General features: G+C 42.7%; 1 protein-coding gene across 5 annotated transcripts in view; it reads left to right on the plus strand.

The window, feature by feature from the left end:
* The window catches only part of MBNL1 (muscleblind like splicing regulator 1), a 115,367-nt gene that overhangs the window by 14,429 nt on the left and 82,865 nt on the right, over nucleotides 1–18,073 (plus strand). The window contains exons 1-2 of one of the 5 annotated variants that reach the window (XM_085302854.1): nucleotides 5,058–5,317; nucleotides 5,455–6,395. The exons of 1 other annotated variant lie outside the window; for it this stretch is intronic. In XM_085302854.1, coding sequence (XP_085158980.1) covers nucleotides 6,222–6,395 — 174 coding nt within the window. In that variant the 5' untranslated portion in view covers nucleotides 5,058–5,317; nucleotides 5,455–6,221. Of the gene's footprint in view, nucleotides 1–5,057; nucleotides 5,318–5,454; nucleotides 6,396–18,073 lie in introns of those variants that run through there. 3 more of the 5 variants (XM_085302855.1, XM_085302852.1, XM_085302853.1) reach the window with 3 other exon arrangements.

The following is an 18,073-nucleotide window of genomic DNA, read 5'->3' on the forward strand; positions in this document are numbered from 1 at the left end:
TATGTATAAAATGCAAAATATCTGGGTCATAGAAACAATGGAAGTTTTATTTTTTTCCTTAAACAAATTTGTTATAGGAATTGCTTAGTAGTTTCAGAATGTGAATATGTGATTGTGACTTAAACAGCGCTTAGCAAAACCACAAATTGCTGGGTTGTAGGGGGACTATGAAATATATTTCAAATTGTACAATATCAGGCATTCACACTTAAGAGCTGGCAGTTATGCTTTCTTGCCTTTGTACTCTACTTTTTCCTAATATCCCTAAATGTACGGAATTGAGAGGAGTCTTCCTACTTTTATGTGCTGCCATGTAGTCAGAGTGAATGCAGTCTCTGCAGATTGAGAGTACGAGACAAATTTTGTTTCTTCAGCAGTAGAGTTTACTGAAGAAAATTTCTCTTTTACCAATTCATCTCTGTTATATGGCCAACATGTTAATTAGCCCATTGTTTCTACATAATTTTGTGACAACACTATAATTATATCCTTTGACTGAGCTATGAAGTAATTGCTCTGTCTTTTCCAAATTTTATGGTGAGATATGTTATTGGTAAACTTTGTTTGGCAGAGGTACTTTGCAAATACTGCAACGCAGTCATTTTTATATTTCTTTATTTTAAAGAAAGCTATGTGGCAATTTYAAACTTTGAGACTGTAATGTTAATATAAACAGAATATCGATTTTTATTCCATTGCCTGTCTCATTAGAGTCATTGTCATGAGGGCAGATTCATGTTGTGTAATTATCTGCTGTTGCTGTGTCACTGAGACTGGCTTTTTCAGCTTCCACTTCTTTGAGCATAAAACAGCATGCTTCACTGCCATATTCTCCTTTGTTTGTGCTTTTTTTGCTTGTCCAACTTACGCACCTTTTTTCTGAGGCATGTGTGAACTCAGATAGAGAAAACGGGGCTGTCCAGCAAGGCCAGTTACAGGAAGAGCAGAAACAACGGCTTTCTGGGAATCATTTTCAGTACAGTAAGACACTTGTGTAAATATAAGGTATCTGAATACAGGACTGTAATGAGAAGAATTTTTTAAAAGCATAYGATTAAGCTAGTTGCACAACATTTCTTTATAGCAATAATAGGAAGTAATAAAAATTGAACATGTCTAWTGGAAGCATACAAACCTGAACTATGTGGCCCTGTGTAGGTTTCACTTTCTCAGGCATCCTCAGGTGGCTTTTCGTTGATTTGTGAAGTTGTTTCTTAATCATTTTCATTGACCCAGTTCAGTAGGCAGCTAACTCATACCTATTTCCCTCTTAAGAAATGATTTTTCAGTGTTATTTCTTCTCCACATCTGCTTTTGTATTTTCTCAGAAATCTTTTTTTATTTGCTTTTAGTACTTTTCAATTTGTATACCTTTACCTCATTTTAGTTACTTGTATTTATTTTTGTATCCTTTTGCATTCCGTATAATCAGTGAGTAAAAGGTTGCTCTTGGGCAAAACTAATGTTGCAACAGTCCCAAGACAAGTAGGAATTACTTTCAAATTTCAAAAGTGAATTTTAAAAACTGTATTAAGTACAGTCTTTAGTACCGAATGGCTTAATAGGCGGGCTGTGGAGATTGTCATCTCCCAAACAAATTTTAATTAATTTTTTAAAAAATCTATCCCTTTCCTGTCCCCTCWCGTGTGGTTCTTCCCTCTGAATTTATTGCAGTATTTCCTAGCTAACCAGATACATCCTCAAGAGAGATATCACATGTACCTGCTGTTTTTTGTATTTTGTTTTGTTTTTTAATCCATGGCATCTTTTAGTAGTTCAGATTCATTTGAGATTCCTTTGTTGACTTGGAATATAGAGGAAAAGAGAATTTCATAGTGATGGGCAAGTAGATTATGCAGATCAAAAATTGTAAGTCTATGTAATGTTCTTCTTTCGCTTCTTTAGTGGAGATATTCAGCATACATTTCTTGTCTTATGTCAGTCTTCATTTTTGCCAGAAAACTATTTTATTTTAAAAGGTGACATTTTGGGCTGTGTTTTTAGGTATATAACAAATTCTGACAGAACAATTTTTTTTCAAGTAATTGTGCAGGCAAAATACATATGTGTACTAGCATTTCTTGACATTCAGGTTACCTACCTGAAGCATCACAGCTCCTTGGAGTAATATTTTGCTTTTTGTATTTGACATCAAAAAGCAGCAAGTGAAATTCAGCCCTGTTTAGCTCAGTTACGGAGATGTCACTGTCCTCAGCAGGACTGTGATTTCATTGCAAGTAAGGGATTAGTCCAGCTCCACACAGAAAACGTACTACAAAGCTAGGAGTAAAACGCTGTCTCCTGGATGTCAGCAGAAATATTACTTGTTTCCTTATTTGTGAGCACAAAAAAAAAGCTATTTTCTTCTCTTTTCATATAAAGTATTTTCATATAAGCTGTTGCTTTTTATTCTTGCATATCTTGCTACCTTGTTGGGGATGACTACTCATGTTACAAATGTAAGATTAAATATCTTATTTTCAAAATATACCTTTTAATTCCCTTTGGCTTTTGCACATAAAATATATCAGTTGCTGCTCTTCCTCCTCTCTCAGCATTTGGAAAAATCAGTACTTAGGGATTGTATATGAAACTGAAGAACAAGAGAAAATGCACTCTGAGAGCCAGTTCACAGCTTTGTTGTGAAGCAGAGATCGCACCTAACCTGAATCATCCTGCCATGAGCACCTTGTAGTTTGCCGCTTTGTGGAATGCAGGAATAAATGTTCCTAACGAAACAGCACTTGCAGGGTGTTTCGTGCTGTGCAAGGGTGGTGGTGGGGAGGAAGGGAATAAATCTGTTGCCCTTATCTGTGCAATATGGGATGAGTTGTAACAGGCCTCGACTGGGTGGTTCATTTTTGGTTTTAGAAAGCGTTGTGATGCGCTGGACAACTGTGTGCCGGACTAGGCTGGGCAGGGACGCTGTGGCCTCCACCTCCCTTGAGCCATTCGGGAAAAAGCTAGCAGATGGGGCAGTCTGGGCAGCCCAAGGAGGCGGCGATGGGCTAGACGATCTCATGGGGTCCAGATCCATGTGGGGTTCCAGTTTTCCGGTCTGTTGCTGGTGTTACTGCGTGACTGGGTAACGTAAGCTTGGCCCTCACGCCGTGTTGTTCTTTGGAGCACTTCTTAYGGATCAAGTTTCCAAGACCCAAGCATTCACTGAGTGCCCTGTTGGTTGGTCAGTTGTCCCGGCTGAGTGGGGGGACTCTTAACTTTGTGAATCCCAGCCGCGGGCAGCTGAAGCAGGCGAATAGCTGGCTGTCTTCATCGGGAAGACACCCAGCTATCTGGCTTGTGCTCGCGAGTGACTGCGCCCTGCGTTGCTCGTTTCCTAGCTGGGTGTGCAAAGCATGGCATGGTTAGCAGGTAAGCCACAGTGTCTGTTATAATCTTATCAGCTGCATTAGGTGTGCTCGATTTCTTTGGTAGTTTGTAGTTATCATCACTTRATATCCTTGGAAAATGACCTGTTGTAGATTTTTCTTTGTGTATTGATTTACATCCACGCTGACAAACGTCACTTCCTAAGATGTGCCTCTGATAACAGTATCAGTGACACTGCTTTGGAGAAAGGAAAATAAACAGTAGTATGCGAAGGCCGGAGCAGCGCCGCAGCAGCCGAGGAGCCGCCTGAGCGCCGCGCCGCGCCTGGGGCCTCGCCGCCGGCCTGCCCCGGGAGGCGCTCGCTGCACCCGGCCGTGCCCGTGGCGGGGACCGTCCCTGCTTGTCACTGCATCCTGCTCACGAGTGGCACCAAACTGCTGCTGCGGAGCTGCGCGTTTAAACTTTCTGAGAGGAAATGCCCACCACACCTTGGCCTTCGAGGGGAAAATACGTACTCTCTTATTTCTAAACTTTAAGTGTTTAGGGTTTTTTTAAACAAAAGCTGTTTATCATGTGAATTTTGGTTCACCTGCAATGTATTAATGGAAGAAAACAAACTGCTGACTAATGACATTGTCCTCTGAAAACTAGCAGCTGCACATAGGCAGTAGTGTTATTTTCTGAGGTTTTAAATGATTGAAGATTAATATTAGTTTATGGTACCCCGCAAGTAAATTACTACATTAATGAATTTATTTTTAATCTGACTCAGCAGTTGTCTACAGTGGTCAGAGGTTTCACCCAGGGGCCTCAGTTGCTCATTTGAATAAATAGCATTTCATAGTCAAGTTTATTTKTTGTTGAGAGAAACAAATAAACATACCTAAGAAATAGAGGCTTTGTTTAAATGTAAAGATTGTGCCACGCTGCTTAACATCAGGCAGTAACAAAAGAGTCTTAATGCATTTTTTTAACTGGATTGAAGCTCGTGTTCTCCCTGCCAAGCAGCGAGGCATGCTGCAGTTGTTTTGACTGTACAAATAGCAGTTGTAAAGCCATCAGGTTTGCTGGGAGAAAACGTCGTGGTGTCTCCCCTGTAAACGTAGCCATTTCCGTGAACAGCCGTGGCATGTGCGCTTTGCGGGGCTGCGAAAGCAGAGACCTCTCTCCACCTGGGCYGCGGGCCAGCCGCTGGTGTGATGGGGAGCCGTGTCTTTGCAGCGCCTTGTGCTGCCTGCTCGGCGGTTCAGCACGGTTTTGTGCTGGATTCGCCCTCTCCCCGGGGCGCCTGTGCGTTTTGCCAGCTGTCGYGGCGAGGCTGCAGCGCCGATGCTCCCCGCGTGAGCTGGCTGCCGCTGGAGGAAGGTGGGAATAAAGCGCGCTTTGTTCCCGCGCGGCTGCCGGCGCTACCTTGACAGCGCGTCGGCTGCCTGAGTGGGAGAGTCCGGCCGCGCGCAGCGAGCTCGTTTCTGTGCGGAGGCAGGACTTTCGGGTTCAGAAGGAAGTGAATTGGATAGGTCAGGAGAACGTACCATTTGCGAACACCCCTTTTCCCTTTCCGGCGGCACGCTGGGCGCGGAGGCTGCAGGCGGCTGTGCTGGCGGCGGTGCGGGAGGCAGAGCCGCGGGAGAGCCAGCCGCAGCCGTGCGAGCTCGCTTTTTCCGCAGGGATTCACCAGGGAGAGCGCTTTGGAAACTAACATGGTTTAATCCACTCACTGCATGTTGGGTAAATTCAAAACCCACATGCTCGTCCTCTTGCAGTGGAATAAGTCACATCTGATGGACATTTTCTGTGCTTATAGCATAGTAATGAATGTCTGACAGGCGCGACCTTTCATAAGACAGCCCACACTATTGGCTTTCTGCCCAGAATATTGCTGCAACACTATCTGTGATTGGTTATCTCCCTATCATGCATTGCTTCACAAGGGAAAACGGCCCCTTTTTTAATAAATCTACGATGGCTGGCTGCAATATGCTACACTGTAAGTACGCTGTGCAAGGGAAGCAGGCAGGCTGTAATGCTGTGTAGTGCTGTAGGATCACATGGCAAGGCGGTAATGCTGTGGGACACTGGTGAAATGCTGCTCGGTAAATTTTAACGTATCTGTTTTTTCTACAGGTTGGTACTAAGAAGTGCCTTTCCTGACGTCTCTGCTGCTTGGAACCGCTTCTAGAGCAGTCTCTGCTTTTTGCCTTGCTTGCTGCCAGCTAGACTGCGACGACAGCACATCCACCCTCCACCTCTAGCTCAGACACCCCCATTTCTACTTATAATCAAGAGAAAAGCTCTATCAGGCATTGCCATAGGCTGCTTTAGTATAAAAATAAAAGTTTCCTGGGAAAGTAAGATATCTTCTGCCAGAAAATCAAGGAGAGGAAAAAAAAAATTTTCTCGATTGTTGCTCTAAACTGCTGCATCTGTCTATGCCAAACTAATCAATACCGATTGCACCACAAAACCCAATTGCAAATTCAGCTGTGTGGAGATTACCTTTCAGACAACTTTACTGAAAGCAGCTTGGAAATTCTGTGTCAAAGGGTCTGCCACGTTTTCATGCTTGCATTTTGGGCTCCAATTGGCACTCAGAATGGGTTACTGAGAGCACAAGGCTAGTTCCAGGCCACACTTTTTAACATTCATCTTACTTAGAATTCTGGCGTTTCTTGAAATACAAAACCTCTGTCAATTAACAGTTTCATGCTGTGAACTTATAGTGGCAAATCTTTTCCTTGATATTGTGACCACACAATTTTACATGTACTTTTAAAATAGGGAGTGGGGGAAAAAGCTTTCTGGAGGTGACATTTTCATCATTTCCAGTTTCTCAGTTCAGCTCTTTGTTTGTTTGTTTTACTGAAAATTTTAACTACCTGTAAAATCTAAACATGGCTGTTAGTGTCACACCGATTCGGGACACAAAATGGCTCACACTGGAAGTGTGTAGAGAGTTCCAAAGAGGGACTTGCTCCCGGCCAGACACGGAATGTAAATTTGCACATCCATCGAAAAGCTGCCAAGTTGAAAATGGACGCGTAATCGCCTGCTTTGATTCATTGAAAGTGAGTAAATATTATATTATTTTCTAGGATATACAGTTAATGAAAGAAGGAGTTCTAGCCAGAAAAACCGTGGAGTCCAAAAGAGAGAAATTGCCATCTGCTAGCAAGGAGAGCTTTTATTATTATTATCTTTATTGATGATTGTTGTTTTGTTATTTTCCTCGGGGGAAGGGAAAGAATAGAGGGAATAAGAGGAAAATAAGCCTAGCAGAGTTCGAATCATTTGGTATGGCTGCAATTACTAGTTCTTTGACTCCAAATTTTTCTGTGTGTGTAGCTAGAATGAAGAGCATTTCACTTAGAAATAGCTAAGTCACTGTGAAGGTTCTTTTGTTTTTACTAGCACAAAACACATGCTCTGTGATGATTTGTTTCCATCTTGTAACTACAAGTGGCTTGTTGATATCTCTGGACAGCAGACAGTGGATCTTAGTGCTAAGTGTTTTCCTTCGTAAATTATTTGGGTGTTTGTGAAGAGTGTGTTTATGTGTCTGTGTTTGGAACTTCTGTGGTTATCCTCTGTTTTTCACAAGTAGATCTGTGTAAGGAAAGAACAATGCTCAGCAGAAAGCAAGGTGCTCTAGACGTGCAAGCAGAGCTGTGTAGCAGAGAGGTAACAGCCATACTGTGATTTTTAGGAAGTCTGTGCAAGTTAGGTAGGGTAAATATGAGGCTGTTATTTTAATATAGCTGTAGCTTCAGTGATCAGTTGTAAAACATGTGGATTGTCAGCTCCTTCTCTTCACTTTTATGAATTAAATCATCTCAAAAAGTAAAATATCCATCCCACAAACAATACCTTAATTCAGTAGAGTCATAAAGATCAAAAGTTGAGGGAAAAAAATATGACTGTCTGCTTTTCCTGCAGTGTGATTTTGCTCTTCTTGGGCCTGAATCCCAGGAGGGGAGCAGAGCGCGAGCGTGGGGAGTTTGCCGTGCCCAGCATCGTTGTGTGGGCAAGGAGGAAGTGCTGTGGCTGTACCCAGCTGCTGCAGGTTGCACCAGCAGCCGGCTCATGAGCGCGCCTAGAGCTAGGCAGGAAGTGGGCTTGTAGTGGTTTTATATAAATCCTGCAACATTTTTGAGTTTAAAAATGTGTATTGTCGTGTCTTAGGTCAGGATAGAAGATCAGCCATTAAAATGTTTTCACATCTGAAGTAACTAGCCTCACCACCCCAAAGAGTTTTAACTTAGAGCAATTGAAATATTTTGTTTCAGTGTTGTTTCAGTATTTTATTTTAAAGTTACTGTAATTACAATGCATAGGGAAAAAGCAAAGAACAGTGTTTTTCATCTTCAAATGTGAAACCAGAACGTTTCTAGGCATTAAAGAAAGTGTTCTGAGCTAAAGAAGAAGTCTGAAACMCAGCTGGATTTTGTGAAAAGTTTTGGCTTGGAGGCACGACCGTTTGCTGAGGAATTGGCGAGCCGTTCCTAAGGAGCACCGCGGAGCGCAGGCCATCGTGGTGGTGGTGTGCGCCGCGCGGAGCGTGCCGCTGCGGCGCGGAGGGGGCGCGCGGGCAGGCGGCGGCGGCGGCGCTTCCTGGGCTCGCGACGGAGGTTGCTGGGACGGGAAGCTGCCTCCCTCGCGAGGGCTGGCTGCTGCTTGGGTGCTCCCGAGCCCGCTTGCACGTTTTGCAGGGGCGTTGGAGGTGGGGAGGCCTGTGGCGCCTCTTGTGTTGTAGCGTTACTGCGTTGCAGCTGAGGCATTTGAAACTGGGGTTTAGCTTTGGAGCTTTAAGAACATCTTTTTGTGAAAGGATGCAAGAATGATGATGTATCTACTGATAAAATAGTATCTTGTAGTATCCTCGTGGTTTGATTTCCTACTTAATTGCTTTCCCTCATTTGATTGCACGGAGCATCGCAACCCTACTGCTTCACCCAAAYGTCTCTTATTTTTTTGGAAGGATGATACAACCAAAAAAGGCTGAAACAAGATACCAAAAGTAATTGAATGCAGTCTTGTTCACCACGGGAAGCACCATCTGAGAGCACTATAAACAAGTGTCATCAGCAGAGGTTTCTGACTTTTCATGATGATTTAAAATACTTTAAAAATACAGCACAGAATGGAGAAGGCAGCAGAGCGGATGAGCAGTTGGGATCACGATTTGGGTGGGAGATGCAGAACAGGGGCTTGCACAACGTTTCTCTTGCCAGCAGTGCTACTAGCTCTTGTATTGCCTTGAGCAAGTTCTTCAGTTTCCTTCCTTTTAAATGAAGGTGATAATTACCACCTTTGTAAAGAGCTGCAAGATCTCTGGATAGTATCCCCAGGTAATATTACTGCATCATTGCATTGCTTCAAAATATTCTGTGGAAAATACTCTTCTTGTTGTCCATGTAAAGTTGGTGTGATTAAGTGAGTTGTAAGCTGGGACAGAATTCTGGCCAGATATGCTATTTAAAAATGTGCTGCTTAGCAGATATATTTACTTGTGTTAACTTGAAAAGGTTTGATTTTGACTTAGCTGTTTTGCCCRTGTGCTGTGTGCTGGAGGGTCCCACAGGGATCAGGAGGGTCCCACGGGGATCAGGAGGGATTCTGGTTTTCTGCAGGCTGGAGAGCACCAGGTAAAAGCCTGGGGCATTATCGCTGCCCATTAAAGCAGATATCCTATCTCCGTTGTCCTGTAGGCAGGAAAGTATGTGTGTGAGCACACTTGATTTTTTTTGGTGGAGGGTTTTAGTTAGGTTGTTTTTATTATGTAAGAAAGTACCTGTAGTAAACAGAAAATGGCACATATCTCTTCACTGAATTCCCTGTCCAATCCAAATAGTAGAAAAGCACTTACTCAGTTTTGTTTGTGTTCAAGATTTTTACAAATTTGTGTGGGTGTGCTGAGCTAAATATGCAGTAGTTACTTTGTTACATTTTCTCCAATATCACATATATTATGCAAAAAACATCATTTAGGGAAGTGTTATGCCAGATTGTAAACAAACTAACCTTAGAGAGTCCAGACAGAAATTGAAAGATTTCAGATGAAAAAAAAATTGTTAATACTTCAAAAGTTTAGTGTAGATATAATATGCTTGCTCTTTACTAAAATAGCAGTACACCTTAAAAATAGTATTTAAAATTTTGATTCCTTTTAAATGTATATAATATTAAACTAACTAGCTCTTCTTACAATGCCTACAGAACAGAGTAGTATACATAGTATAGTGACTATTTAGTCACTATATATATATATATTTCTTTTTTTCTCTTTTTTTTAACAAACTGCTAATAAATCTTACACTCAGAAAGCACCCAAAAATCAGTATTAGTGTGTCTTAGCAAAATATTGCATATTAACTTATGTCAATAAGATGTTTGTTAGTGTTAGAGAGCTGTAGCTCTTAATAGGAATACTTGCTCATGAGATGGAAATGGCCTGTGTGCTCTGCTATATTTAGAACGTAAATAGGCAAAGCAAATACTTTCTGAGGGGACCCCGTGAAATGGCAGCACCCTTCAGCTCTGCTGTTTCAGACGTTGGCCCCAGGCCCAGGTGTCTTGCACAGAACAGCGTGCAGGGAGGCAGTTCAGTACCAGTCATCTTGTCTGCCTGCAGAAGAAAAACAGAGTTCAGAAGTGGAACTTCTAGCTTGGGTGAGAATACTATATATATTACACACGCACACACACACACGTGTATGAATACACACACACACATGCATTTAAAGAAATAGAGGCAATAACTGTATATGTAAGTTTAAAACAACAAAAAAAAGCATCCAGTCCTGAGACTCTCATTAATTTTGTGTTATCACTTGCAGATAATGATTTTCACCATTTATAAGGATCATATGTGGAAATGTGGCACTGCAGTATTGATCTTTGGAAACATACAGTTTGTTAGGAAATATTTAATGTATGTGCATATGCAGGTCCTTGTTAATTGTGAGTTGGTAACAAATAGCAATTGTTAGTTGTTAATTAGAAATGTAGAGGAAAATAAGGCCGACATATATTTCCGTGCCATCAGTGAGCTAATGCAAGGAGAAGGTCAGCACCATGTCAATCAGAGGAAGATTTTATCATTCCTCTGAATAGCCTGCTTCATAATTAGTCTTAATGAAATCTGCACAACTGTCCTTAGGGTAGTACATTAATCAAGACAGATAAATGTGGGATAATTTTGCCCTTAGATATTAGGAGAATAATTTAGAAAAAAATGATTAGGTAGTATATTCATATTCTGTACTTGAGTGGTTCAGTCTGCTTTAAAYCTGGCTCTTTATTGTTTAAATACCAGATTTTTTTCCAAAATGTGGATGCCTAAAAGCCTATTAAACTGTCTAGAGCAAAAATGAAGTCCTAAATTCCTAAATCAGGCAACTGGTTTGCAACAGATTTTAAACATATTTTTAAAACATTTTTCTTTTTTTTTTTTTTAACTTGGAGAAATTCACCTAGGTAGGATTCATTTTTTAAAAATTACGTTAACTTCATAAGATGTTCCGACAGATGAGTCATTTGATGTTGCCTGAAAATGGAGATAAAGATGTCTTCACAACAGGGAGATGGATATAAAATGCAAATCTGGTGGGAGGATGCAGATGCACCGAGGATACCCGGGCAGCCTGCAGGCAGCATGTGTGCCACATCCTTTGGCTGCCACACTGTCTTTTCTAGCTGTTTTTTGAAATCTAAACGTTGAGAGGAAAGTAGGGAAAAGTAATCTGGCTTCAGAGYGAGTTTTCTAAAGCTGCTGCCCAGGGACACTCAGCACTGCCGTCGGCAGGAGCATCGCTATTGTAGTCAGTGGAACCTGACTTCTACTGGGCGCAAATTGTTCTTGTAAATCCAAACTTCAAATGATTTCAGTGGATTTGGCTTAAATCAGTTTGTCCCTCTGAAGGTAACGTTTGCTGCAACACTCACTTTCAGATGAATTTTTGTTCTCTCAAACTCATGCCTGCTGTGAAGGCTGCTACTTCATGTTCAAATTGTATGCTCTGATGAGGTGTAAAATGTTTTTCCTAACCTTGCCTTCAGCAGATGAAAAGTCTTGGATGTTCACGTGATCCTGACAGAGTTTGAAACTCTTGTGCCTTGTGTCTAAGATCTGCAGATACATAGTATGTTAACATTTTATTTTCTGCTGCAGAAGTATTTATTTTTTAATTGAAACTCCTGAACTCTTTAATGGTGACATTGCACTTGTTATTGAGAAGCCTTAAAAATATATAAATGCATCATTATTCTGGATTAACATGAGGAGAATCTTGGTTCTCCATCCTCTCGGAGATTTGGTCTGTGCTCCTTGGTCTCTGCTTTAAAAATTAAAAATAATTTTTTGGCTGTTACTCCTCACCATGTTATAGTTAAATAAGGATGTAGAATAAGGCACTTACATATTTGTTTTGCTACAAAGAAAAGAAAATTACAGTAAATTTATTTCACCTAATAATGTGAGGATGGCAGATCGTTGGCTCTGTCTGTCATTGGATTAAGGCAGAAGAAGAAATCCCAAAACATAGCTCTAAAATGATTTAGCACATGCCTGTTCAGTAATTTTGCCTGTCGTTGTGATGTGCCACACCACTAAAGTGCAGGACGAAAGCACAGCTCTATCTGTAGAAGCRAGGTGCGGCTTAGGGGTGAGCCTGCAGAGCACAGACACATGTGAAATGCCAAGGAAGCTTGGAAAGCAGTAACCCTAAGGAAAATAACAAAATAGAAACAACTTTCAAATTCCGAAGTCAAATACGATTTGCCATATCAGGTGTAGCTAGATAGTTGTTTCCCTTTTCAGTCCATGTGTCTGCCAATAGGCTAAGCTCCAGAAAAAGGAAGAAAAGGGAATTGGCAAATAATTGGGAAAATGGTACAGTTGTTTGACTGAGTGGTAAATAGTCCATTAAAAAAAACAAACAAACCAGACGTTCTTCTGTGGGAATATTAATGGCATTTTGAAATCTTACTGGATATTCTAAGCAAGAGAGTTATGGCTCACAAAGTTACTGTTACAGCTCAGGCTCTATATCTACAGGAAGAAGTTTTTTAAAAATTAAAACATTGCCTTGAAACACGTGCACTGTCAATTTTTAAGAGCCTGTATCTARTAAACCAGAATGGGTACGGGATCAGGAGCAAAACTCTGAACTAACTTTATTTGCAGGAAAAACTTGAAGGTGCATAAAATAAGAAAAACTTGTAGCAAAAATATCCAGTCATTTGTGCTAAATCCTCAAATGAGAGATTAGAAGCAATCTCTGAGGCCTCTGTCTTTTTGGGATGACCCCAGGTCTCTGTTTTTCTATTTTTTGTAGATACAGATGGCTTGTTGCCAAGCTATACTCTTAAATTTGCTGGAAGCAGAAATTACATTCAAGACCAGAGAATCACATCTGTAATTTGACTTTATAGRAGCATTAATGTTTCTTTGTTGGGACTATATAATGATATTAGCTCAACTGGATAACACTTAGGAAATACTGTCATGTTGTGTTTCTTCAAAGTCTCAGCTTCAGGATTTAGGAGCAGTGGCTGAAGTTTGAGAATCAGGTTTCTTCTCTAGAACACTGGTCAAAACCAAGGCAATTAGTCTGACATCCTCATAATTTTGTCAGATTCCAAACATCCCATTACAAGAAAACATCAGTATTGTTTTACGGATAATTAGTAATATACACGTTTTTAATCCTCGCTCTGTTTTCTTGCATTCCTTTGTGTTCCATTGTTTTTTCCTTCTGAATTGCAAGTGCCTGAAGCAGCTACAGGAAGCCTGGGGCTTTCCTTTTAATTTATGTAAATAGAGACAAAAGGGCTCTGCTTTTTCTTTTGCTGTTACAGAAATTCTCTTATTAAGTATCAGATTTTTGCCTGGTTATTCTTGTATATCAGCAGTCCGTACTCTCATTTGGAGGGTATGAACAGTAGTCCCAGCTCTTAAGGACAGTCATCYTGTTGCAGAGAAGGCTTCAGTGAASAGCAATTAAAATTTATTCCTGTGTATCCTAATTGTTTCCTCCGCTTTGTGTCACTTTCAAAATGAACAAAAGGAGGAGAAAATAAAATCAGATGGTAAATAGAGCTTCTTAAAGAGGTGTGACTGCTCCATGTTGCTTCAGGTCAGCTCTCCGCTTCTGAGGACTAGAGTCCAAGACCACAYGTGATTTTCAGGAACAGTAATTGCTTGGCTTTGGCTGAAAGGCAGAGCTCAGAAGGTTGTGCTCAGTGGCGAAGTCTAGCTGGAGGCCTGTAGATAGTGGTGTCCTCTGGGGGTCAATACTGCGTCCTATCTTGTTCGACTTACTCCTCAGTGGTTTGGATGAAGGGACAGAGTGCCTCCTTAGCACACCTGAGGGCTGTGCTGCYGTTCAGAGGGACCTCAACAGATTGGAGAGCTGGGCAGAGAGGAACCTCCTGAGGTTCAACAAGGGCAAGTGCAGGGTCCTGCACCTAGGGAGGAATAGCCCTGGGCACCAGTACAGGTTGGGGACTGACCTKCTGGAGAGCAGCTCTGCAGAGAAGGACCTGGGAGTGCTGRTGGATGACAAGYTGACCAYGASCCAGCAATGTGCCCTTGTGGCCRGGAAGGCCAATGGTCTCCTGGGGTGCATTGGGAAGAGTGTTGCCAGCAGGTGGAGGGAGGTGATCCTGCCCCTCTGCTCAGCCCTGGGGAGGCCTCMTCTCGAGTCCTGTGTCCAGTTCTGGGCTYCCCAGTACCAGAGAGACATGGAGCTRCTGGAGAGAGTCCAGCRTAGGGCTACGAGGATGATCAGAGGGCTGGAGCACCTGCCCTAYGAGGAACGGCTGYGAGAGCTGGGCCTSTTYAGCCTGGGGAAGAGCAGACTGAGGGGGGATCTGATCAGTGTGTACAAGTACCTGAAGGGAGGGTGTCAAGGGGATGGKGMCRRACTCTTTTCAGTGGTGCCCAGCAGCAGGACAAGAGGCAAYGGGCACAAACTGAAACATGGGAAGTTCCACCTGAATATGAGGAAAAACCTCTTCCCTGAGAGAGTGACTGCGCACTGGAGCAGGTTGCCCAGAGAAGTTGTGGAGTCTCCTTTTCTACAGATATTCAAAACCCACCTGGACACAATCCTGTCTGCCATGCTCTAGGTGACCCTGCTTGAGTAGTAGTGCCTGGACTAGGTGATCTCCAGAGCCCCCTTCCAACCTCAGCCGTTCTGTGACTCTGTCTGCGGATCATCTCGTGCGTTTTCTCCCCCTGGGGCTTTGTCTGTGTCATGCTGCTTAGAGGAARTGAGATGGGGATCTCGCGAGCGGTGGGAGGCTGCGCAGCCGCTGCTCCGAGGGCTGCGCCGGGCAGCGTGCTTCTTGGCAGGCGTCGCGGGGGCCCCGCTGCCGAAGCTGAGCCAGCCCTCGTGACGCGCCGTGGCAGGGCGGTGTTTGTCAGCCTGACCTCAGCTATGATTGAAAGACATTCGTCTTCTAATTTCTTGAGCCTYGGCTTAACAGTAGCACTTAAATTAGGCCATGCATAAATTAACAAAAGATATATTTTCACTCTGATCCAGAATTCTGTCATCTTCCTTGATCTGCAAAATGCCACTAGAAAGATTTCGTCTAGGGAAATTACATTTAAGCAAAAATTGAATTGTAACATAGTGAAACACTGGCTTGTGCAAATAAGGAAACTTTGGGGGCTCCTGTTTGGGTTTAYTGAAGTGCTTATAGCATACTCCCTCCATTAGAGAATGTCTGATCTTCTAACTGATATTAAAAAGCAGTTGATGCAGTTGAAAGCCAATCTAAGATTTTGAGCMCACAGAGGAAAGTGTTAACATCCTGATAAAGACAGACTTTTGAAGAGGGCTAGTTGATCTGGGCACTTCGTTTACRCGGCGCAGCAGTGGCAGGCTGCAGGGCAGCAGCTCCCCTGAGCTCCTCTGAGCTCAGAGCAACGGGGGATTTCTCTGCCGGCGGCACTACAGCCAGTGCCTGGCAGCCAGGGGGAATTGCCCTGATGCGTGTCAGTGTGCTGAGCGGGGACCTGGCTGCGGAGGAAACGGAGCCATGTGCTATTAGTGTCGTCTCAAGGCCTAATGTCCTTCATTAAAAGGTAATTGGAGACGTTCTGGGATGTACCGGCTATAGTGACGTGATAAAGGGGATCTACTTTCACCACTTTCGTTTTTTTGTAATACAGTCACTGCGTGAACTTTCCAGTTGGTGAAAGTGTTAAGCTAAGCAGCCTTTTTTACTCCTCAAACCTTTTGACTCCCTGCTCTTGGACTSTGGAAATACTGAAGGCCTCTCACTTCTCAGAAATAGTGTGCTGGCTCACTAGAAGTACTCATCTTGCTCTGATGGGAAAATGCAGATAATTTTGGAGTTCACTCAGAATGCTGAAGAGTGGTGGTGCTTTGACAGGAGTGTGGAAAGGGGTGGGCAGTTTGGGGTGATGGCTTTGGATCAAACCTTCACATCTCTAGAGCACTTCAAGTCCTTTGAAGTTCCTGGAAGGGCTCTCTTTGACTTCAGCTGTCTGGATCCTTCCTAACTCAGGAAATAGTACAGAGAGTATTTTTTTTYCYTTTTTTTTTTTTTTTTTAAAAAAGGTTTCTATCTGAAGAAAGTGGAGTTTTTTTTGTTTTTGTATTTTTGAGGAAATCTGGCCATTTACATTTTATCACAATGGTTTCATTTAAGTCCTAATTTACAGGCTTAAATACGAACACATCATAAATAATTKTAAGATTGACACTTAAATTTGAAGAGGAATGGCAAAGTACTGAAGTTGTGYCTAATCAGGCATGTGCACCAAATAAATTAGGGTGAACACGGTTTGTCCAGGCTGGCTGCACGGAAGGATGTATTTCTGTGCGTGCCCAGGAGGCCGGCAAACAGCCGACCTGGGAAGGGTGTTGCGGGGAGCTACGAAGTGACTGTGTCTCACGTGGCCGCRGCTGCTGGGGGAGATGTTTAGGGGTGCGGCAGGAGAGTAGCRAATGCTCTGCTGAACCTGGGATGCAAGATGCAGTTTATGGCCAGAGCAGAAGGTCCTACGCAAGAGCCAGTGCAGGTTCGYGGGCTGTACAAATCACATGTGGAACAGGATCATTTGACTTACTAAAACAAATTCAGGACACGCTGAAAAAATGCAGGCCAAGCAGTACAAACCCCGTGTAGCTGTAGGTTACTCCTGTGAAGCGATGGATAAGGCCACTGTTACAGAGTCTTCCTAAGTCTCTTCTGTCTTCTCATTCATCGTTGACTGAGTAGTTGTCAAGGGGAGGCATCCCGGCTGCAGGACTTTAAGGGAGTAGACAGCTCTGTGACATYTTAGTCCTTTGCAATATTACTATCTCTTCGATTTCCAGCTTTTCCAGTGTCTTTTTGTATCTTTTTCCGTAGAGCTGMATCTTTTTAAAAATATCCTCAATTTTGAAATCGTAATTGAAAGCTAATGATAAACAACGACTAGATTGAACCTACAAAAAGACACAGAGTGAATTTTACTGAATTTGACTAGAAAATGCCTTACACATGCTAAAAACCCCAAAGGAATAACTGTATGTGAAAGTGTTGAAGCGAGCATGCACAGTTACACGATGAATTTACAGCAGTGTTTTCAGCGCAGACCTGGCCAGGCGCTGTAGAAGTGAAGGTCTTTGCCGTGGTGGGATTCGGAGCGAGCTCTGGAGCACCACCCGTGCCGTCGCCCTGCGGCGAAGGGGCRCTGCCGGGTTTCTCAGGGGGGTCTCTCCCGCCGTGGCTGGCCAATGAATGGTTTTTGCCACAGTCTGACTGGTTTTTAGCTGTACGTACAAGTAGTTGCTAGCATAACGATGTCCAGAAAAGTGCGTGTTTTTTCTTCGTCTGTTAATGTAGGAACAGGAGTACACACACTTAACTTYAGTCATTTGAAATCAACATGCAGGAGAAAATAGTCTTGTGTCAAATGTGTTCTGGGACCTTGGGACTCGCTGTATGCTGATATAGGTGAGGCAAATACTTGGACCAAAAAATTGTACACTTAGTTCTGCTCTTAGAGTAGAATTTAGCCATTACCGTATCAGCAGTTAATAGTTCAGAGCAGATTATACAAATAGAAACAAGGCAAATTAAACTTTGAAAAGCTTCTTGGCTTTTTTCATCACTTTCAATTTTCTACCTAAGTACCGGTACAATCAGTGTTTAGAACCACCTTTTGATGGATGAATTGCATCTGAAATTCAGCTTTCTTGTGTTAGTGCACATTCAAAAGATCATTTACATCAGCGTACCTTTGCTTGTCCAGTACTCTCTTAAAATTTTCCCTACGCTGAAGTGAGTTAAGAGAAGGCTCAGAGTTATGCAGGAATTATAACTAMACAGAAATGTAAGTCAGTTAGGAAGAAGCCTTGGTTTGGATAGGCTGAATGATTAAATATTTCACATATAAACTAGACATTGCTTGAAGGAAGCAAGAGAATCATTTCTTTGTATTTATTACTTTGGATTTTATTCTTATTGTTTACTGAATACTGAGTGTCTTAGTGTTGCAGGGAGCGGAGCAAGAGGCTTCCTTGGCACGGGGCACTCGGGCATACATGGATGGATGCTTTATTTCAAGTAATGCACCTCAGAATACAGAATTCCCCTTACTAGTGGAGTGTGAGGAGTTGTTTCATGGAGGGGGGGAAGTGATTTAAAGGTTGCCAGCCGGTGCTCTGAGGTGCGAAGAGAGAGCTGTAAATCTGGAGGAAGCGGTGCAGGTGAGAGCAGGAGG

Source organism: Rhea americana, unplaced genomic scaffold (assembly GCF_003343005.1).
Source record: "Rhea americana isolate MKP2758 unplaced genomic scaffold, rheAme1 scaffold_193, whole genome shotgun sequence".
Classification (NCBI taxonomy): Eukaryota; Metazoa; Chordata; class Aves; order Rheiformes; family Rheidae; genus Rhea; species Rhea americana.